The 22792-nt window shown below is 33.2% G+C and overlaps 2 protein-coding genes across 5 annotated transcripts; both read right to left on the bottom strand.

Annotated features, from left to right (window-relative positions):
- Nucleotides 1-8492: 8492 nt before the first annotated feature.
- Nucleotides 8493-14613, bottom strand: LOC107781020 (putative receptor-like serine/threonine-protein kinase At5g57670). 4 transcript variants are annotated; one of them, XM_016601643.2, is made up of 10 exons: nucleotides 14460-14613; nucleotides 13777-13931; nucleotides 13151-13269; nucleotides 12937-13061; nucleotides 12189-12557; nucleotides 11036-11290; nucleotides 10557-10714; nucleotides 10020-10235; nucleotides 9279-9428; nucleotides 8493-8915 (listed from the first exon to the last, which is right to left on the bottom strand). In XM_016601643.2, the coding sequence occupies exons 1-10, from the start codon at nucleotides 14596-14598 to the stop codon at nucleotides 8769-8771; spliced, it is 1833 nt and encodes a 610-aa protein (XP_016457129.1). In that variant the 5' UTR covers nucleotides 14599-14613; the 3' UTR covers nucleotides 8493-8768. The 4 variants fall into 4 exon arrangements, with proteins under 4 accessions (XP_016457129.1, XP_016457130.1, XP_016457131.1 ...); XM_016601644.2 differs by lacking the exon at nucleotides 14460-14613 and adding an exon at nucleotides 14047-14157; XM_016601645.2 differs by lacking the exon at nucleotides 14460-14613 and adding an exon at nucleotides 14032-14135.
- Nucleotides 14614-17753: 3140 nt separating this feature from the next.
- On the bottom strand, nucleotides 17754-21238 carry LOC107764958 (PTI1-like tyrosine-protein kinase At3g15890). Its single transcript, XM_016583533.2, has 4 exons — nucleotides 21132-21238; nucleotides 19976-20126; nucleotides 19166-19428; nucleotides 17754-18710 (listed from the first exon to the last, which is right to left on the bottom strand). Exons 1-4 carry the CDS (start codon nucleotides 21176-21178, stop codon nucleotides 18020-18022), a joined length of 1152 nt encoding a protein of 383 aa, XP_016439019.1. The 5' UTR covers nucleotides 21179-21238; the 3' UTR covers nucleotides 17754-18019.
- Between the last annotated feature and the right edge of the window lie 1554 nt (nucleotides 21239-22792).

A 22792-nucleotide genomic window follows, 5' to 3' on the forward strand; every position in this document is an offset into this window, starting at 1 on the left:
AAAGTTAAAGTCATAGGAGTCGACCATAGTTTGAATTGTATGAAGGCGACCCCGGAGTGGAGTTTTGACGGCTCCAATAGATCCGTATGGTAATTTTGATCTTAGAAGTGTGTCCGAATGTTGATTTGGAGGTCCGTAGATCATTTCGGTGTTAATTGGCGAAAGTTGAAAAAATTGAAGATTTTGGAAGGTTTGACCGGGAGTGGACTTTTTGATATCGGGGTCAGATTCCGATTCCGAAAGTTAGTGTAGGTCCGTAATATTAATTATGACTTGTGTGTAAAATTTAAGGTCAATCGGACTTGATTTGATATGTTTCGGTATTGGATGTGGAAGTTAGATGTTCAAAGTTCATTAAGTTTGAATCGATGTGCAATTCGTGTTTTTATGTTGTTTGATGTGATTTGAGGCCTTGACTAAGTTCGTATCGCATTTTAGGACTTGTTGGTATAATTGGTGGAGGTCCCGGGGGCCTCGGGGGTGATTCAGATCGTTATATTGGATGATCATTTTGTTTGGACTTATGCAATTGATGAGCCCCCAGCTTCTGGTGTCATCGCACCTGCGGTGGGATTGACCGCAGGTACGGACTCGCATGTGCGAGCGATGGAGCATAGAAGTGGAAATGGGCTGTCCAGGCAGGATTTGCAGGTGTGAAAAAGGTTCCGCATAAGCGGCTTCGCTTCTGCAGTAGGGAAATGCGCAGGTCAGAGTGGAGTCGTAGGTCGGACACGTTTTGTCGCAGGCGCGCACATGCATGTGTGGCTGTTTGGTATTATGACTCAGTGGACTTGAGTGAAGTCCGCAAGTGCGATAAAAATTCCGCAGTTGCGGTTGTGGGTAGGAGTGGGCATAATACCGGTCGAACCGAAAAAATCGGCCGAACCGTGAATTTCGATTTTTCGATTTCGGTTATTCGGTCGGTGCACGATTTTTAAATTATAAAATTTCGATTTTTCGGTGCGGTTTATGGTTTTGGTATTTCGATTTTCAGTTAAACCGAAAAACTGAAATTTTGGGTATTAGTTGAGAAAAATAGGTTTGAATATATGGGTTATTTTGAGAGTTCAAAACTTATTACCTGAAGGCTGAAGCCCAATAGTCCAATACCCATTTGAAGCCCACCCAATTTACCCAAAACTAAGACTTAGTCTTACTGATAGTCTGATAAGTTCCCAAACCTAAATCAAAAATTAGATTTAGGGTTCCTCTCACCTGTGCGACTGTTGCCTTCTTCCTCAGCTCGACTGTGACGCCTTCTTCCTCAGCTCGTCGCTCATCCTTCTTCTTCAGGTTAGTGCTACTTCTTCTGAGTTCTGAGTTCTGAGTTCCTTTTCAGTTTTCTTCCCCTGTTCCTCAGCTCATTCGATTTTGGTGGAAATTTTTTGTGTTGATTATTTCGCTAAGTTAAAGTCAACATGTAACTTTCTTCTATTGATCCCTTTCTATGCTATGTTATTTTGTTAAATAGGAACATGGACTTGACGAGTTTCATTAATCTCTGAGCAATTTTCTGTTTCTTTTGTGGACTGTTAATGGAATGAGTCCAGCAATAGCAACATGTTGTTTTGTTTAGTTTTCTCTTCAATTTCTACTAATCCTTTTCCTTTACTTTATATCAATGCTTTTGTTTCAAGCCAACCTGGTACCCATCTATTTAAGTTTCTCCACCTTTAATTCTTTGATTTCATAGATTAATACCTTGTTGATGAAGCAACTGCTGCAGCAACTCTGAATATTTTTCAATAAATTCAATGTGTTAATTGTTAAGATATGCGCAAAATTGCAGATTTCGGAGTAAGAGAAAATGGAAGAATTGAGAAGAAACCCAGAACTGATACAGAAGTTCTCCACGCTCTCACTGTTTCGTGTTTTAATGCTTTCCGTAGGGTTCAAGGTTTAACTTTAACAATTGTTATTTTGTTCATTTTTGGATGCTATAATGTTATGCCCACTGCCCAATTTTTATATTATGCAAAAACCACTGGAAGTTTATGACCACTGAAAGTAAATCCAAGATATAAAAATCTTGAACCGTTAAAAATAGAAAAACTAAACTAGAAATAACCGAACCGAACTTTAAAAAAATCGCACTGAACCGTAAATACTTTGATTTGATTTGGTTATTAATATTACAAACCAAAAACCAATAAACTGAACCGTACTTTCATCATAACCGACCGACACCCACCCCTAGTTATGGGTTCGCAGAAGCGAAATCGCTGGGCAGAAAAGGCCTAAGTTCGAGGGTTTGATTTCATTATCCATTTTTGGACCTAGAGAGCTCGGATTGAGGCGAAATTTTGAGGGGTTTTCAGAGAAAGTATTAGGATAAGGATTCTTGACTCGTTTTTATTAATTCCTACGAATCTATTATTGTTTTCATCATTTAATTAGTGTTTTTATTTGAAAAATTGGGGGAAAGTTTTGGAAAACTTCTTAGGCTAAAAATTGGGGATTTGAAAGGCGATTTGAGGTCGGATTTGAGTAATTATTTTATAGTTGGACTCAATATCGAATGGGTGTTTAGATTTTATGATTTTGATCGAGTTCCGAGACATGGGTCCGGGTCGACCTTTTGGAGCGATTTTTCAATTATTTGTTAAAGTCGTAATTTTATTATTTAAATTAGTTTTCTATAATTATATTTATTGTATAAAATTATTTTGTCTAGATTCGAGCCGGTCGGAGTTGAAAAATCGAGGGAAAGACCTTCTTATTGATTAATTGAGCGAGATTTGAGGTAAGTGACTTGTCTAACCTTGTGCGGGAAAAATCTCCCTTAGGATTTGGTGTTGTTGTGACAATTTGTGATATGCGAGGGCCGTGTACGCAATGTGACGAGTGCGTATACGGGTTTAATATTGAAATTCCGATTTTATCTAAGTAGTTTCCTTTTCATGCCTTAACTGAGTTACTTTAGCATGTATAATCTTCATGTTTAGCCTAATTTCACATGTCTACTTGTCTTATCTCTTATTTAGAACTTGTACTACATGCTTAGATAAATTATCTACTTTTTTGATTCCATATTCCTTATTTAATTGTGGGATTTCTACTTGAAATTGCTATCCTTGAAATATCATTGTTTCAGTTGTTATGTTTTGGTTTGTACGATTATTGTTGAGATAATTGTTTGGTTGTTGCACGAGGTTTCTGCCGTGCGGTTGTTATGGTTGCACGAGGTTTCTTCCGTGTGGTTGTTATTATTTGCACAAGATTTCTGCCATGCCGTTGTGATTATTGATACGCATGCGGTGGTATAAGGTCTGGGTATTGAAACGCATGCGGTGAGATAAGGTGGGCTTGATACGCGTGGCTAGTAGGGGAACTACTAGAAGTCATACAGTGTGATAAGGCTGTCTAAAACGAGGGATACTATTTCGGAAAAATAATTTTTAAAATAAAATATAAAGGCTCCCGCGGTGATATAATGAAAGATTGTGAGATATTTACGTTTGGGACTACGAATCGGTACCTCGGAAATGCCCCTGTTGGTTTCCTCTATTTGCTGTATTGGTTGTTATTGTTGTTGTCGTCTTTTCTTAACTTGTAAGATTTTTCCTTTTCTTTCATGTTGTATTTGTCTTTCTTTGATTCCGTATTATTACCTTCCGTAAATTCTCATCGTTTCACTTCTGTTTTATTTCATTATATTATTTTATCTTCTGCCTTGTTTCATATTATTTACAGTAGGGCTCTGACCCGACCTCGTCACTACTCTACCGAGGTTAGCTTGACACTTACTGCATACCGTTGTGGTGTAGTCATACTACGCTTCTGCACATCTCTTTGTGTAGATCCAGGTACTGCCTACCAGACCAGGTACCGGTGAGCTAGTCCGTACGTGGAGACTTCAAGGTACATCTACCAGCATCCGCAGACCTCGGAGTTCCCCCTCTCTTTATTAGGTTGTTTCCTTATCCTCATTAGACTCTGATGTATAGGGATATTTAGTATTTCTCTTTAGAGCTTGTGACTTATATCTACCTGATTTTTGGAGTTGTTATACTTGAGTTGCAAATTTTATTTATTACCGTTGTTGACGTTTGAGTTTTAGCTTAATATTTTAATTATTCCGCATACTTATTAGGCTTACCTAGTCTTAGAGATTAGGTGCCGTCACGACATCCTATAGAGAAAAATTGGGGTCGTGACAGAAAGTGACGATAATTTTATTAAAAGATCATGTTAAACATATAAGGAGTACAAAGTTTCGAAAATTTTCCTAGTGGTAATTGAAAGTTCATAAAATTTAATACTACTAAATCTACATGGATTTGAAAAGGCATAACTTGTATATCTAAAAGGAATAGAAAAATTAAAGTCCTAAATAGTAGGAGAATAATTAAATGAGTATTCCTAAATATTAGAAAATCTATTAAATAAATATTTTTAATTATTAAAAAAATAATTAAATAACTATTTTGTCTAGTGTGAACTTTATATTTAGAGGGTAAAAAAGATGAACGACATTTCGCTAAGGGTTTTCGTACTTTTAATATAACTAGTTTCTACGTTCGTGCGTTGCACAAGATTCTTAAGTCAATTATTTTTGAAAGAATTTCAAATTAAATTTTTGAAAAATTATTAAGAGATGATAAGCAAAGAGCAAGAAACAATGTCATATCTTCAGGTTGCATATCGACTCAATGAAGCAACCTTATAAATAACTAATTTGTGAAAGTTGAATTCTGAAGCTCAATCCTAACCCTCTTATATTATCAATATTAACATATGATTGGCACCAAAATCTATGTTCAATTCTGTGATGACCCAAAGGGTCATCTTGTGAATTAAAACTCTATTCCGGGCCTGTTAGCCTTAAAAACATTATTTTCACTTACTTCGATTTACGTGCACAGTCCGAGCTTAAGTCCGGAAAGCCTTTATGTGAAAATTTATGAAGTAATAATTTTTGAAATTTAAAATTAATTTTTAGTTGACTTTGGTCAACGTTTTGAGTAAAAGGACCCGTATCCATGTTCCGACGTTCCCGGAAGGTCCATAGTAAAATATAGGAACTTGGCCGTATGCCCGAAATCGAATTCCAAGGTCCCTAACTCGAGAAATGAATTTTTGATGAAAATCGTAAGACTGAAATTCTATGGATTTAAAGAAATTGATTAATGTTTGATCTCATTGGTATCAGGCCCGTATATTAGTTCCGGAGCCCGATACAAGTTTAATATAATATATAAGTCATGTGTGTGAAATTTGGTAGAAATTAGAGTTGATTTGACGTGATTCGGACGCCCGGTTGAGAAGATAGTAGTTTTCAAATGTTCTTGAGGAATTCATGAGTTTTGGTGCTAAATCCATAGTTTTAGGGTTATTTTTGTGATTTGATCGCATGAGTAAGTTCGTATGATATTTTTAGATTTGCGTGCATGTTTGGTTTGGAGCCCTGAGGGCTCGGGTGAGTTTCGGATAGGCCACGAGATGTTTTGAACTTAGAAAATTTTGCTGGTATAACTGAACCTGTTGTAGGCATCTGTCGAGATCAGGCATCGCAAATGCGAACCAAGCAGGTATGACAATTGCGAGGTTTTTATAGCAATTGCGAAGAAAGCCTAGGCCAGCAGTTCTCGCAATTGCGAATTTATCTTCGCAATTGCGAATAGCCAATTGTCGCAAATGCGACATAATCTTCGCATTTGCGAATACAGCAAAAATGTGAAGGTTCTCTCATTTGCGATGAACCCTTCGCATTTGTGAGCTTCACAATTGCAAAGCTCAGGTCGCAAATGCGTCATCTAGAGCTGATAACTTTGGACTTAGACGGGATTTTTCATTCATTCTTCAATTTTTCGAACCCTAAACCTCAAGAGGCGATTTTTGGGCGATTTTCACGGAAAAAAATTGGGGTAAGTGTTCCTTATCCTATATTGATTATATTTCATGATTTCATACTCATTTATATCACGAATCCGTGAATTTATGGAAGAAAAATCAGATTTTTATAAATTCTTTCAAAAACGAAAATTTAAGATTTGAAGGTCCATTTGATATCGGAATTGGATAATTTTTGGATGGTTGGACTCGTCTCGGAATGGATGTTCGAATTTCTTAAGTTTTTTTTTTTAGAGATTTAAGATGTGGGTCCCACTATCGAATATTTTAATAAATTTCGGATTTTATGCGGAAAATTAGTAAATTCATATGGAATTAATTCATATGATTCGTAGTGAGTATATTGAATTATTTGTGAATAGATTTGAAGCATTGAGAGAAAAATTTAAAAGAAAAAGTTGTGGTTGAGTAATTATTGGAATTTGCAAAGTGAGGTAAGTGTCGTGGTTAACCTTGACTTGAGGGAATAGAACCCTCAAATTATTTGTTATGTGAATTGCATGTGAACGACGTATAGGCGAGGTGACGAGTGTCTATATGTCGTCAAATTTATTTGTTTGCCTGCTTACTTGAAAAATCATAAATTATTTTAAATCATGAATTAATTATTATAATAATTATTTCTCTTCTATTCTTTGTCAAATATTAATTCTTGAATTGCTGCATTAATTGTTACATGCTATTTTAATTATGTGCCTTAATTGTTATTTAAAATTTAGCATATTAAATATTAAACTGCATATTTTCTCTCTGATTTTCATAATAATTTGCTATTTGCCTTTGTTTGTTTCATAATTAAATCATAATCATTGTATGTTTGTTGTCTTATAATTTTATATTAATTGTTGTATTTATTGGGGAAATTTCTTCTATAAGAATTGGTAAATGAATATGTTTGAGGAGCGAGTTGCACGTCGCAACATGATTGATTATAATGAATATATTGGAGGATCGGGTTGCACGCCGCAACAAACTTATTAAAAAGTCCATATTGGAGGATCGGGTTGCACGCCGCAACAGACTTATTTAAAGTCAATATTTGGGGGATCGGATTGCACGCCGCAATAGATTTATTTAAAAGTCAATATTCAGACTTGATTAAAATGAATATATTGGAGGAGTGGGTTGCACGCCGCAACAGAATTGAATGTGAATATATTGTGAGAGCGGGTTGCACGTTGCAACAGAAATTGATGAAAATGATAATTGGTTATGACTGCTGGGTTGGCTTCAATTATTATAAATGAGTTATCTGATTTATTTTTATTATTTATTGTTGTTACTAATATTGCGTACAAGTTAATGTAAGTGACCCGCCTTAGTCTCGTCACTACTTCGTCGAGGTTAGACTCAGCACTTACTAGTACATGGGGTCGGTTGTACTGATACTATACTCTGCACTTCTTGTGCAGATTTCAGAGTTGGTCCCAGCGCATACCATAGACTTGCTCGGATTTCAGCTACTAGAGGAGACTTGAGGTATAACTGTAGGACGTCCGCAGTTTCTGAAATCCCCGTCTATTTTGCTTTAGCTGTGTGTTTTTTTCCAGACAACTTTATTTTATTCAGACCTTTATTTGTATTATTCTAGAAGCTCGTGCACTTATGACACCAATTCTGGGATGGTATTTAGACATCGTTATTTTTATGGATTATTCACTACATTTTAGACTTTACTTTCATATTTGTTCTTTGATTATTAATAAATTTAAAAAAAAATTGTTTTAAAAAAAATAGATAATATTATTCTAATGTTGGCTTGCCTAACAAGTAAAATGTTAGGCGCCATCACGATCCGAAGATGAGAATTTCGGGTCGTGGCAAATTCTAGTCTATGCCTATTACTATGCGTATGCTTTATTGTAGAAAAAAAGCGTAAGTATTTAAAGGGGAAAAGTTTAGAAGAAGTCTCCCACAATAATTGTACTTCTGTTCATTATTCATTGAAACTTTACCATTTAGAAAAACTTTTAATTGGAATGTGCCTCTTTTGCACCAAGTGCTCGCATATTTTGATTTAAAAGGAGAGAAAGTAGGGTAGGGTAATTTAGGTAAAGTTGTGATCAATGTCTAACTTCGTTTTCTCCCTCCGTGCCAAAGGTGTCACTTTTCAACTTCTCGAATTCCAAACTATAAACTTTAATTAATATCTTAAAACATATTTTTTAATCATATTAACATAAAAAGAATTGTAACCTATGGTAATTTGTATCTAAATTTTAATTTTAATAAATTGGATCGATCAAATACAGTTTAACTTAAATAATTAGTCAAATTGACTTTCGAAAAGTGACAAGCGGCAGTTACTTGGTATAGAAGGAGTATGAGATTTTTTCAAGTAGATATAAATATTTGCACATAACACTGAAATAAAATATTGTTGCGTACAATGGAACAGAAGTTACCTGAATAAAATATTGCACGAGAACCTACGTTGTGTAAGAAGAAAATTATCAAATATATTACATCAATTATTTTGAATAAGGCATTACATAAATTCAAAAAAATTTGTACAGTTTTCGCACATCAAACATGTATAGAAAAAGTAAAAAGGTCCATACAAAAAATAGTAAAGACAAACGTGATGATCCCCATACAAAAAATAGTAGTTTTGACTGAAAAAATATAAAAGCAAATACTTGAAAAACCAAAGTAAATGTAAATGATAGAATCAAATGAAAAAGTACAATATATGAAATTATTAAGATGACAAATTCCTATACTCTAACTATTGATCTACTACATATAATAACAATTTGCAATTGGGTATAGGTTCCCAATTCCCTTAACAAAGGGCTAAACCAAAGCCTATGTGTGCCCTATGAATGTTATAATAAACTAAATATAATAATTTGTTTAAGTGGAAACTCTAAGAAAAAAGAGAAAAACAATTAATTCTACATTATAGAAAAAGATTAGAAAAGGTCTTCCAAAATTAAATCAGAAGGAAGATCATATCCAAAAACCATTGAGTAATCATCAACTTCATCACTCGTAAATTTTGGTATTCTCCAACTCCTTGCTGCTTCAGAATCATCCCCATATCTCAACAACTCTAACACCTACTCAAATCAAGTAAAACAAAAATAAATTTTTTTAAAAAAGAATTCATATGTTTTCTATTGATGCGACAGTGTCAGTAAAATTTCATATAAAAAAAAAGGCAGCTCAGTGCACAAAGCATTACGCGTTCAAGCAGAGTCCGTGGAAAGGCCGCACCCTAAGGGGTGTGATGTTGTACATCTTACCCTAATACAAGTATTAATGATTGCTTCCACGGCTCGAACCCTAATCTATAGGTCACTCGGAAATAACTTTACTGTTACTTCAATATTCCCCTTCTAAAAATTCATATAACCGATCATAATTTTTAACTAATTTTTTTGTTTCGGTTGAATATTGTGAATAAACGAGTAGTATATTACCTCGGTCATCGACGGGCGCCATATTGAGGATTGTCTTACACAATATGAAGCTGTAAGAACCATCTTATGTAATTCATCCATGTCAAATTCATCCTCCAACTTTGGATCTGCTAATTCTATCAATTTTCCAGCTTCCATCAACGGTGTCGCCTAAAATATTTTTTTTGCAATTAATTAATAAAATTCATTTAACAAACTATAATAATATGAAATACAATATTTTTATCATCTTTAAATATATTTTTAAATATTCGAATATCTTTTTTTATTCTTTAGAAAGCCCCATTTTATCTAATAAGATAATTTCCTAGATTTTTCCTGGCCCCTTAGATCACAAGTCATTTTCAAATCCAACTTACACATGCTTATTTACGTTCATTCGAAAAGACATACAAAATGGGATATTTTTGGGAGCAATATCATTATTAAATCTATGGACCATAATCCAAAATTTTGTTGTCTTTTTCCTTAAATGTTTCAAAAAATTCCATAAGGAAATAAAGGGCAATCTGTCACACAAGGCAACTCGCATTCACGCATGGCTCGAGGAAGGGTTGCCCTTGGGATGTAGACAGTCTACTCTAATACAAGCATTGACAGCTGTTTCAGCGACTCGAACTCGTGACCTATAGGTCACATGCATATAGATAACTTTACCGTTGCTCCCAGATGCGCCTCCCGAAGGAAATATAAATAACATAAAAAATGAAGAAATAATTAAAGTATTTCCTTTGTATTTACCCATAAAAGTAGATTTTGTCTTGATGAGTCCACAGGCCTTCTCCCAGTGATAATTTCCAGAAGAAGAATTCCAAAAGCAAAAACATCAATTTTTTCATCCACAATTCCATGCATGAAATATTCTGGTGCTAAGTATCCAAATGTACCCTCAATTGGAATTACAGCATGGTGTGTCCATTTATTTGGTAGCCATTTTGCTAGCCCAAAATCTGATATCTGGTCAAAATTGAAAAAAATATCTAGTGCTTTCAAAAATCATGCGAAAAAGAAAAAACGACGTAAAATAACAACAATAACAATCCAGTATAATCTCACTATTGGGGTATGGGGAGGGTAGTGTGTACGCAGGCTTTACCCCTACCCTGGGTAGAGAGGCTGTTTCCGATAGACCCTCGGCTCCCTCCCTCCAAGAACTCCCCACCTTGCTCTTGGGGTGACTCGAACTTACAACCTCATTTGAGGTTAGGTAGAGAGGCTGTTTCCGATAAACAAAAATTTGATTTAATTATAAATGCTTATTTCATTAATTAATGATACCTGTGGCTCGTAGTCTGGTCCTAATAGAACATTTGAGGCTTTAATATCGCGATGTATTATACGATGTTTACAACATTTGTGAAGATAATGTAAACCTCTTGCAATTCCAAGGGCAATTTTATATCTCATCGGCCATTCAAGTGCTTTGCTTGATTTTCCTGCAAATAAAAGAAAGTGGAAAAAGAACAATTAAAAAAAAATCTACTTTTACTAAATAAATTCATTTGGTAAGCGAAATTATTAGTAAAATGTCAAAACATTGAAGATTTAAACTTTTATATACTAATACTATTTTTATTATAATTAGATCAACTAAAAGATATACATGTAATTGATCATGGTAAATGAGATTATGACGTAATCTGAAAAATTAGGTATATTATTTTATACAATAAGTTAAAATATACTGATATTTATTAAAATATTGTTATACTATAGTGTATATAAGTTAAATCCGATTGCGAAAATGCAAGACTTACCATGTAATGCAGAAGAGAGAGTACCATTTGGATAAAACTTGAAGATGAGATAGAAGCCATTTTCAATGCAATAACCAACTAAACTTGCTGTATTTGGATGATTAACATGACTAATTACACCTAATTCCATTAGGAATTCTTTTTCTTTGTTCATATTATTACTGTCCTTTGCTAATCTCTTTACTGCAATTGTTCTTCCATCTTCAAAATCTCCTCTGTATACATCTGAATATCCTCCTTGTCCCACTAAATTCTCTACAACAAGAAAAGGAGAAAATAAATTATTATTTGAGTAATTATTGATAAATCTAAAATTTACAGCAGTTAAGATCATTTAGTATAAGGTTATTCGTACAATATGATACACTCAAACCAAATAATAACTATGTTAATAAACCATTCCAAAAATTATATCCAGATAACAATAAATTACAATCGAATACATTATGAGACGATACACTCAAACCAAATAATAGCTGTAAGTTGGGAGTTTATAATATAGTGTTTCCATAAAATTTGGAGAGGGGGTTAGCAAAATAAAGCCACAACTAAGGAAGCTTGCTTATATTTCATAAAACTTCAGGGGTGCTTTTGACAATTTTATATTCTTCTATATTTTTGGCAAATAGAACATCTTAGAGCCCGTTTGGACATCAGAAATTTTTTTCTTTTTTTAAAAATATTTTTATTTTTTTTCGAAATCAGCGTTTGTTTATAAAATTTTCAATTTTCAGTTGAAAATGCATTTTGGAAATTTTCGAAAATTTGAAAAACTCCAAAAAACTATTTTTCAAAATTTTCACTCAAATCACACACAAAACTTCAAAAACAACCCAAAATTATATTCATGTCCAAACACAACTCTAAATTTCAAATACCATTTTCACTTGAAAAGAATTTTTCCCCTATTTTGGAATTTTACAATTCTTATGTCCAAACGTCCACTTAGTTTTAGACATGAAGATATATATAGTCATACCTTTCTATAACAGTCATCATTTATAACAATATTTCACTATAACGACCAAGTCTTTTCTGGAATCAATTTTTATGTTATGTTATGATATATGTTCTCTATAATAGTACTTCATTATATCAGCCAAAATATATCGGAACAAACGAGACTATTATAAAGAGGTTTGACTGTACAAACCTAGATGAAAATAGTTTGTAGAACATGCAATCTCCTCATAGCTAAAACACTTCAATGGAGGCTGTTGTTTTTCCTTATGCTGAAAACTTGCACTCTTCTTCCTCGAGCTTGAATCGAAAGGCGAACGCAAAAACGACGAAATTCGCCTCAACGGAGACATTGGCTTCTTGAAATATTCTTGTTGTACTTTAAATTGGCTTGAAACTGATGATGAAGATTTAGTAATTGAAGATTCTCCAAAACTTGAACTATCTTCTTCTCCTTCACAACCGTTTAGTACAGTTTTTGGTGAACTTCTTGTAATAATTTGCTTATTTGAAGAAGGAGAGTTGTTTTCTTTAGGCCATCTTGAACTAGGTTGATGATTTTCTGCAACATTTTGGCTATGTAAGTAATGATGCTATGAATTCGACTTTGAAAATATTCCATGGTTTAATTTCACGTATGCTCACTGAACTTTATTCAGTAGTACAACAATAAAATTGCAAAGCTGTTTCTCGATAACATTAAAGTATATCCGAGCTTTATCCACTATAACAATAAAGTTATTTTCTATCACGTTAAAGTACTATAACAGTAAAATTATGGAATTTTACCCGCTATAACGGCTAAATTCACCCAATTGATCAAGGTGACTTTAGTATTATAGTGGGTAAAATTTTGTGATTTGACTGTTATAATTAATAAATAGTTCAGTCACTTTCAAAAATAATTGACCTGATGTTTATGGAATAGGAATTTGAATTACCTTGGACACGAATTGAATTGGATTGAACGTTATGTGGTAGTTGCCCTGATTTTCTTGCTACCACAACTAATGAACAATTATCTGGAACTCTTTCACAACAATACTTTGCAATTGTGAATGGATATCTGATTTGAAGATCATTGACCAAAAAAAAAATAATAAGTCAAAATAAACTAAAGGATATAATTCACTTTTTAAGAAAATACTTAATTACCTGCAAGTTTTATTCTTTTTTCCACCAATGAGAAGATAATCAGCTGGAATACTTTTAGCTTCTTTAATTAAACCTCTTCCTGCATTAGAACTAAAACCAACTCTAGCCTCTAAACCTACCTGAAAAATTGAAGAAAATTAATACAAATATTATAGACATTAATTATACAATATTGGATTAAGATGGGCTTAAGTGGAACGACACGAACACTGAGAGTTAATATAATTGACTAAACTTGTTTGGAACTGAAATGTAGTAATAGTTGTTGTAATAGAAATAACAGAGACAAATTGCATATAACTTGTAATGCAACAACAATAACAAAAAATCTGATGTAATCCAATAAGTAGGGTCTCGGGAGACTAATGTGTACTCAGACCTTATACCCTACCTTGTGAAGATAGAGAGACTGTTTCCGAGAGACCATCAACATAACTTGTAATGCAATAACAATAACAAAACAAAAAAAAAACGGTGTAATCCCACAAGTAGAGTCTGGGGAGGGTATATTATGTATGCATACCTTATTCCTACCTTATGAAAATAGAGAGGTTGTTTCCGATAAACGCTCGACATATAACTTGTAATGCAATAAAGTTCTTTTTGAAGAATTATAGTATTTTTACCTGTTTAGATTGACATGTTTCTGTAAATTCTCCCATCATAGAAATAACAAATGCTTTTGCCTGTCGAATTTGAGTTTGATTTTTTGTTACAGACTGCCATTTCTTGGTTTCTTCTTTCCTTTGATCACCAAATCTCTTGCTTTTCTCTCCTGCCACTGTTACACCAATGCAAAAAAGAAAAAACATGTAAGGCATTTTATACAAATTTCAATGACTGTTAATTAGAAGCTACATTTTTGGAAAATTTGAATATACTTGAATATTACTAACTTGAAGAACAGCAGCTAATGTTGCTACGTATGAGAGTTGAATATATTCTACAAAATAGATGTATAAAAATCCAGATTCCTCCTTCTTATTGGTCTTCCCTCTATTTATTTTTTATGTCTTTTTATCTTCTTTTTTGTTTGGTTTAGCACTAAAAACAGTTGAAGAAAAGACAAAAGATTATTGCCCTAACACGTGTGTAAAAATAAAAGTCAAATATGTCGTTCTCCCAAGGGTCACATATAAGAAAAAAATATCAAGAAAGATTACAAAAGTAAAGGACATGGCAGCTCGGTGCACAGAGCATTCCGTGTTCATGCAGGGTCCAAATATCGACAGTTTACCCTAATATAAATATTAATGAAAAATTAAGTGTACAAATTAAAATTATGGCCATAATTGAAGAGAAAACTCACCAACAATGTGTAGTGCTATAATGGTATCATTAGGATTAGCTAAAACTCTAATTGCCCAAGCAAGAATTTCTTTACTTTCCTCAACATTCAAAGAAATTCCTACAAGAATTTTTGTAGGTTTAGTACTTGAAACCATCATTTTCTTGGATTTTATCTCTTCTTTCAATTTACAAAATTGAATGAACAAATAGAAGTAGAAAACTTGTGCAAGAGAGATTTGAATGATTAGTATTTATTAGGACTTGAAGTTGAGTTTGTGGTGGTGGTTTGGGGGGGGGGGGGGTGACCACTTTAGTTTCATTCAATTATTCTTTTTTAAGAAGCATAGAGCAAAAAAAAAAAGTAATGTAACTTTTGGATATGAAATTAAGTGCTATATGGTTGGGTGCTTTGAGGGATAAGCAAAGGTAAAGGTATTTTGTATTTGATTTCTCTTGTTTCATAAGTTTGATACATGGCCTATCATTCCTTTCTGACATGGTAAACTAAAAAGGGAATAATGTTTATTCCATTTTTTTCATAGAGTTTGGTAGGGAAAGTTGTGTGCCACTCAAATTAAGTCATTCTTTTTACTGTTCAAAACTTTGAGATGACACACCAATCTCTTTTTCTTTGTCTTGCTCTCATTGAAAGGGAACTTTCTTGGGTTGAGGGAGGGAATGAGTAGTGTTTAATTGAATTTCATTCGTCAGAAAATTATAGTATTGTGTAAAAATATACGATAGTTTATTTTTGCTATATAGAAACGGTTGAATCTCTTTAACATAAGATTAGTGACAGGGGGGGGGGGGTTAAAAATTACTTAAGGTTGAATCCCTGATTCTGACACTGAGTATTGGTGTATCGATGTAAAAATTCTTTTACCCTATGAATAAGTTGAATGCATAATAACCCATGGACATAGATAATTTGATTGGTGAATAAGTAAATATCAGCGAAAGATACACATACAAATTCTGTGGCTACTAAATTAGAGAATGAACAAAAGATAAGGGATAATTGGCAGGGCAACTTGGTGTATAAAGTATTCCGCATTCACGTAAGATTCGAGAAAGAGCCACACCCTAAGGGGTATAATGTAGACAGTATACCCTAATACAAGTATTAATGACTGTCTCTACGGCTCAAACTCGTAATATATATATCGCACAAAAATAACTTTACCGTTAATCTAAGCTTCCTTTCAAATAAGATGCAAAGAAAATGGTGCATGGGGTTGTGGAAGGAGAAAAAGTGAATGGGGGTGGTGAAAATCTACTTATTATTGCTTATTATCCACATTGCCAAAACTAATAAACTTTCCCTACATGTTTGGAATTAAATAAACAAATTATTTCAAAGTCAGAGATGTACCCTCTTGGTCTCATCATAGTGTCATGCAATGTAAAGTACAATTTAAGACCTAACACCACTTTAAGAAAAAACTATATGTGCTAACAACAACATTATAAATCCTTACCAAGAGAAAAGTAAAAATTAAAATACATAAGTAACAGGAAAAAATGATGATGATTATGTAATTATATATATGGCAGTTTGAAACAACAGCTAACTGTACAATCATTAGCATTTTCCCAATTATTATGGATATGACAGAGACTTTACTTCAAATCAATATTCACTTTACTGAGAAATTTACTTTTAAAATTACAAAATCATGAAATATAACATTCTTGATGTATTTTCGAATAACCTTATTTGATTTCCTGGTTCCCCGACTAAGTACTATTCGTTCGATCATTAAATCAATAAAGCAATATTGTACGACGCAGTTGAAATGTAACAAAGTTAAATAAGTAAAAACATACATTGATTGCGTAAAAGATCCACGGAATAATCCATAAAAAGGTGATAAATATTTTATCTTTCTGCCGTCGAGCTATTTTATTTATTCATCTACTCTGATCGTGTGTGAGTGTTTGGGGGGGGGGGGGTAGGTTGCGTAAGAGAAGAAGGAAGAAATTATAACTTACCTCATGAAAAACATTTTTTCAGTAAAATCCATTTCCAAATGGTGTGATTTAAGTAGGATGGATTCTTAATTAATAATTAAAAAAACGTGCAGTAACAAATATAAGGAAATAAATTGAAGATTTAGAATAAATTATCATGAGGGACAGAAAGAAGGGTGTCAAGTACAGTGAATTAGCTAGCTTTTAAGGATAATTACAAGGAACAAAATTTTAGTGTGAAAATAATTTATCCATTATTAAATTAACCTCAAGATCTTTTGGCATACAATTAAATATTGAACTTGTAATTAGAGTACAGTACTCTGTTTCACTTTAATGAGTCGTACAGAAAGCTCTCTTTAGCTATGTTCATCCCTTTCTAATTTCTAAAAATAATGAAATCATAATGGAAAGTTTTAATAGTCATAATTAATAGTATATTGGTGTTGTAAATTTGGCACAAATATGATGAGTTTCATTACCAAAAGACTAAAATACATTCTTTCTCACTGCTAGCTTACTGTTTTGGCGAAATTACGCAAAATGAACTTTTATAAATTCATCGTTTATATTTTGACCCTATTGAGAAAATTTTTGAGAAAATAGTTCCATATTAAAATTTTAAATCACACTAGCCAGAATTTTAAAGTTTTGAGAATTCTAACGATCACAAGAATTGGGGTGTTATTACTTTTAGAATTCACCAGAAACTATTTATATTCGATAGAAGTATAAATTAGGCTGACCATTTTGAAGATGCTTAGTGAATTTGTTTATTGTTATTTTTTTCTGCTGTAAATTGATGGATATGTGGATTTTAGTAGCAATATAGCAAGTCTGGTGCTTTCTACTCTTGTCCTGATTTGTGCAGCAACAACTATCCAGCCATCAATTCAACTATCCTCCAGCCACCCTATCGTCGTTTTCAGTTACAATAGGAAAAATTCGGTGATCGATCCTATTTGTGAAAATCACTGCTTTTTGGTTTGGGTCTGGATCGCTATAGTAATAGTTGGACCGCAATTGCGGAAATGGCCAAATATATATAATGAACAGTGTATGATTCTTGAAACACTCATTTTTGATTGAATTTAAAGCATAAATCATGAGATTTAAGAGGGGGAATTAAGGATTTTATATTTAATTTCTAAAACAAAAATTGATAATTTGAGAGGGCAATTAAACTCTAATTAAGAATCTAATTACATAATATCACTAGTGCACTAATGGATAATCTTATTTTGTAATTGGTTTCGAGTCGGGTTGAGCAGAATTGACTTTGACACACATTGTACTTATATTTTAAAAATAAAGTGAAGATATATATATATATATATATATATAACACTAAAGGGCTCGAAGCTCCAATCTCTTACATTAGAAAAATTACATAAAAACTCAAGAAAAAAAATTAACACCTTAAAAAGCCCTCAAAAGTTTAATTCCTCGACATTGTGCATTGGAATGTCATTAATAGCTTAAAATAACATACCATGTAATTAAATTTCTTTCTGGACGATAATGATGTTCAGATCAATTTGCTTGCACCTAAAATACTGTGTAACTAAATCACAAAGGAACGACTCTTTTCACCCACCTTTTCACACCTTATTTCTCTCCAAAACGTTTGTAAGGATCTTGCATTTTTTGCATTTCCATAGCACCAAACACACCATAAACACTACTTTCATTCCCTTGATCACTACTTTGATCATCATCTTGATCACTAGCTTGATCCATTGCCATTAAATCATCTCCATATTTAATACTTTGAATTCTCAAATTTTGATTTACCTTCACAAAATTCACCTCTTCCCCTTTCAATATACTAACAACTTCTTTCATCATTGGTCGTTTATCAGGCTCGCTCTGAACACATAACGCTGCTACACGAATCGATTGTCTCAGTTGAAACTCGTCGAAATTTCCCTTTAATTTAGGATCAACAAGATCCTTAAATTTTTCTTTAGCTATCATTGGCTCAACCCACTCTGTAATTGTTCTTTTAATGCCATTGGGCAGTTTTTCAATTGGTTTTCTCCCTGTGATTAACTCAAGGAGAAGAATTCCAAAGCTATAAACATCACAACTTTCAGAAACTTTACCCCACATAGCATATTCTGGTGCCAAATAACCCAATGTTCCTTTGACACGTGTCGTCATGTGACTAACCCCTTCTGGGATTAATTTTGCAAAACCAAAATCAGCAACTAATGGCTCAAAGTTTGAATCCAAGAGAACATTACTAGCTTTGATATCTCTGTGAATGATATGGGGTGTAACCTCATGATGCAAATACCTATAGCAAAACACACATATATGAGTATTTGTTTTGACTATACACACTAAAAGAGCAGTTCGGTACAGAAAACATCTCGCATTCACGCAGGGTCTGGGGAAGGGCCGTAACCAAAGGGTATGGTATAGACAACCTACCCTAATATAAATATTAGTGGCTGTTTTCACTGCTCGAACTCGTACCTATAGGTCACAAAAAGACAACTTTACCGCTGCTCCTTAGGTATAAAATATTTGAATAAGGTACAATTTCTACTTCATGAGGTACAGGTAAAGTTGTTTCCGTATGACCTATAAGTCTCGAGTTCGAGCCGTGGAAGCAGCCACTAATGCTTGCATTAGGGTAGACTATCTAAATAACACCCTTGATATGCGAGCCTTCTTCACGTGAACACATGATATTTTATGCGCCCTGTGGTACATGTGCTAAAAGGAGTAGTAAATAAAGAAACTTACGAGAGGCCTTCTGCAGAGCCAATAGCAACTTTCATTCTTTTCTTCCAATCCAATTGAACTTCTTTAGATAAATGACCATGTAGATGTGACAGTAAACTCAGATTTGGCATATAATCATACACAATTAACCTCTGTTCATTCCCAACACAATAGCCTCTTAGGCCTAACAAATTCTTGTGCCTAACCCTCCCAAGCACTTCAACTTCCACAGCAAATTCCATTTCTGCTTTGGAATTCATTGATTTCAACTTCTTTACTGCTATCTGCAATTCCAAAATTTTATTATTTAATCGATTATATAAATGCAAAGTAAGGCCGTATACAATAAATACAATATAGTTTGATTCTTTCTTGTATCACGTACATAGCGAAAATGTAATGTAAGACCGTAATTCGTATACAACATAGACAATGTGGTTCGATCCTTCATTAAACCTCTCGTATAGCGAGAATTTAGTGCAGCGAACTTAGCGATACGAATAAAAGTTGATTTATCTTTAGAAAAAATAAAATTTTGATATTTAAAAAACAAATTTTTTGCTTGGTATCTTCTCTCATTCCAATGATGATAACAATTCTTTTTAAAATATTATTAGACAAAGGTGGTTCATTTAATTGTTGAGAAAAGAAATAGGACTACCATTTTACAACAGAGGCATAACCAAAGTGTATGCTTCAAAGTAAAATATTGAATTCCTCTTCTTTAATTTGTTAAATCATCCATACATTTTTTAAATTATTTGTTGGGGAGTATGAATATATTGATTATTAATGATGTAATAATTAAGAAGCTAATTATTTATTTATTACCTGAAGACCATCAGAGGTTTTACCCCAATAGACACTGCCAAAACCTCCTTCTCCGAGCTTGTTATTCTCACTGAATCCATTTGTTGCTGCATATAACTCCTTGTATGTGAATATTCTCCAAGAATTTTCTCCACCCATTTCATTGTTTGGCCTACAAAAATCCCAATCAATTCACATTTTACTTATGTAAGTTGACATAATTTTTTAATTAAAGAGGGCAGTCACGTGCACAAAGTATCCGCATTTACGCAGGGCCATGGAAAAAGCCGCACTCCAAAGGGGGCGTGACGTAGATAGACTAACCTAATGCAAATATTAGTGGTTGCTTTCACGGTTCGAACCCCTAATCTATAGGTCTTATGGAGACAACTTTACCGTTGCTCCGGCTCCCCTTTGACAGCCTGACGTATCCCGCATTTATGCAGGATCCAGGGAATGGTCGCACTCCAACGGAGGTGTGATGTAGATAGCCTACCTTAATGCAAACATTAGTGGCTGCTTTCACGGCTCGAAACCATAACCTATAGGTCACACAGAGACAACTTTACCGTTGCTCCAAGGCTTCCCTTCGATATAAATTTTTAAAACATATAAAAAAAAGGTCATATGCAGCAAGAAATAGTTTCAACAAGATTAAAGAAATCCTTCACAAAATGTCACCTAATATGGCTCTTGGCTCAAATTATGTATATATCAGTAAAGAAATGTAAAAATATATTTACATGCAAAAAAGAAATTATATGCTACGACAAATGGTTTTAACAAGATCATAGAAAACCATCTACAAAACGTCATACTTTTGGTTGGAAGACAGCCCAATGCATAAAATATTTGGTATTCATGCAGAATTTAGAGAAGGGTCACACTCTCAATGGGTGTAATATAGATGACTGACAACCTACTCTAATGCAAACATTAGTGACTGCCTTCACGGCTCGAACTAATGCAAACATTGGTGACTGCTTTCACGGCTCTAACCTGTGACCTATAAATTACACAAAACAACCTTATCGTTGCTCTATGACTCCCCTTCTACTCAAACTATATAAAATGTAAAAATACATATACAGAATAAATTAGAACTATTTTAAAACTATAAATCCTGAATTCGCCCCTTTGTAAGGGGTAAACAAAAGAGTTTTTGGTTAGTACATACCCTTCTTCAACCTTTTCATCACCACAGCAACTGAAAGATGATCCCATAGCTTCTTTCTCAAAATGCAAACTCAATTTTTTCCTGGAAAATTTTAATTTGGTTGCCTCCTTTTTAAACCTGAAAAATGACAAGTTTATTTGCCATTTCGATCGGCTAATTAATTCTGCCGTCCTCTGCCGGCTTAATTCTGTAAATAATATATTTGCAAATATTTAATTGAAACTTCGTCTCTTAACTTATTTTTATTTTTCAAATAGAAAGGAAATTAATTATTGTTAATTGATTCATTTCGCTATTTAGCAGCAGCTTTTATATCCATTTTTGTCTATAACCTTTGCCTTTACATTACGGAAAATTAAGATTTATTTTCAGCTGTGAACTAGAGCTTAAGGTCTTTTTTTCTTTAATTTGTTTTACAGGACTAGTGAAATTACTATAATTGTTACAACTGAGAGGTTAAAAATTTCTGATTAGCAAAAACTGTTAATATCCTAATTAATTTTAGTGTTCGCGCAAAGTAATTAGAATAAGCATCGATGTTTGACCTGGTTTAATAATTAGCAGCCCAAATTAAATTGAATTCAAAAGTCCATCTTTTTGCCACTTGGCTTAAGGAAAATGGTCAAAAGGTTGCTATGTGGACCTTAATTTTAAGTCATATACGCAAGTAATATTTGAGTAATCACGAAATTGTATTAAAAGGAACTTCCAATAGAAATTTTAAAAAAAAAGTGGTTGAAACTATTGTTTCATAGATTAAATTGGTCAATCACCCCAAAAGTTATTGTCTGTATATACAATGGCTTTTGTAGAATTGTAGTTATTTGGAATAGCTTTTGTATTTACCCCAAAATAATTCAGTTCCTTATTTTAATTTTTTTCCTTCTGTTTCGGATGATTTGTGGAAGTATGTGTATAAAATAATCCTTTATATTTGCAAATAAGGGTCGTTGTTTAATAGAGTTGTGCTGAAATTATAATACATGAATCATATTAGTAGGGTACATGATTTTTGATTATTAAATGCATATACTTTTCTTGGCAAATAGTCAGTTCATCACATGGAAAATAGATTAATAGAATACAAGAATTAGTGATTGTTTCCACGGCTCGAACCAGTAACCTGTAACACTACTAAAAATCTGCTACAAACCGACCAACTATTTCCGACCAACGTTGGTCGGTCAAAAAAAGCGACCAAAAACCGTCCAGGTTGGACGGAAACTGGGGAAAAACAAATTTACATTTTTTTAAAACTAAATACCGACCAACGTTGGTCGGTAAATTGGTCAACGAATTGACCCAGCTGGTCAGACAAGAAAATTTTGGATTACCGACCAACGTTGGTCGGTAATCTGGATCCAATTTTTTAAATTTTAATAATTATTTTATTATTTAAAATATTTTATAATATTTAAGAATTTATATTTAAAATTACCGACCAACGTTGGTCGGTTAATGTAGGGGAAGCATTTACCGACCAACTTTGGTCGGTAATTGTTATTTTCTGCAAAATAACCGACCAAAGTTGGTCAGTTATTACGTCAACATTGATCAAACTTTCGAATTACTTTTATATTTACTATCTAAATAATATAAATGTAATTCGTTAACACTTTTGTAATACAAATAATGAATACACTAACATATACTATATATAA

This window comes from Nicotiana tabacum, chromosome 18 (genome assembly GCF_000715075.1).
Source record: "Nicotiana tabacum cultivar K326 chromosome 18, ASM71507v2, whole genome shotgun sequence".
Classification (NCBI taxonomy): domain Eukaryota; kingdom Viridiplantae; phylum Streptophyta; class Magnoliopsida; order Solanales; family Solanaceae; genus Nicotiana; species Nicotiana tabacum.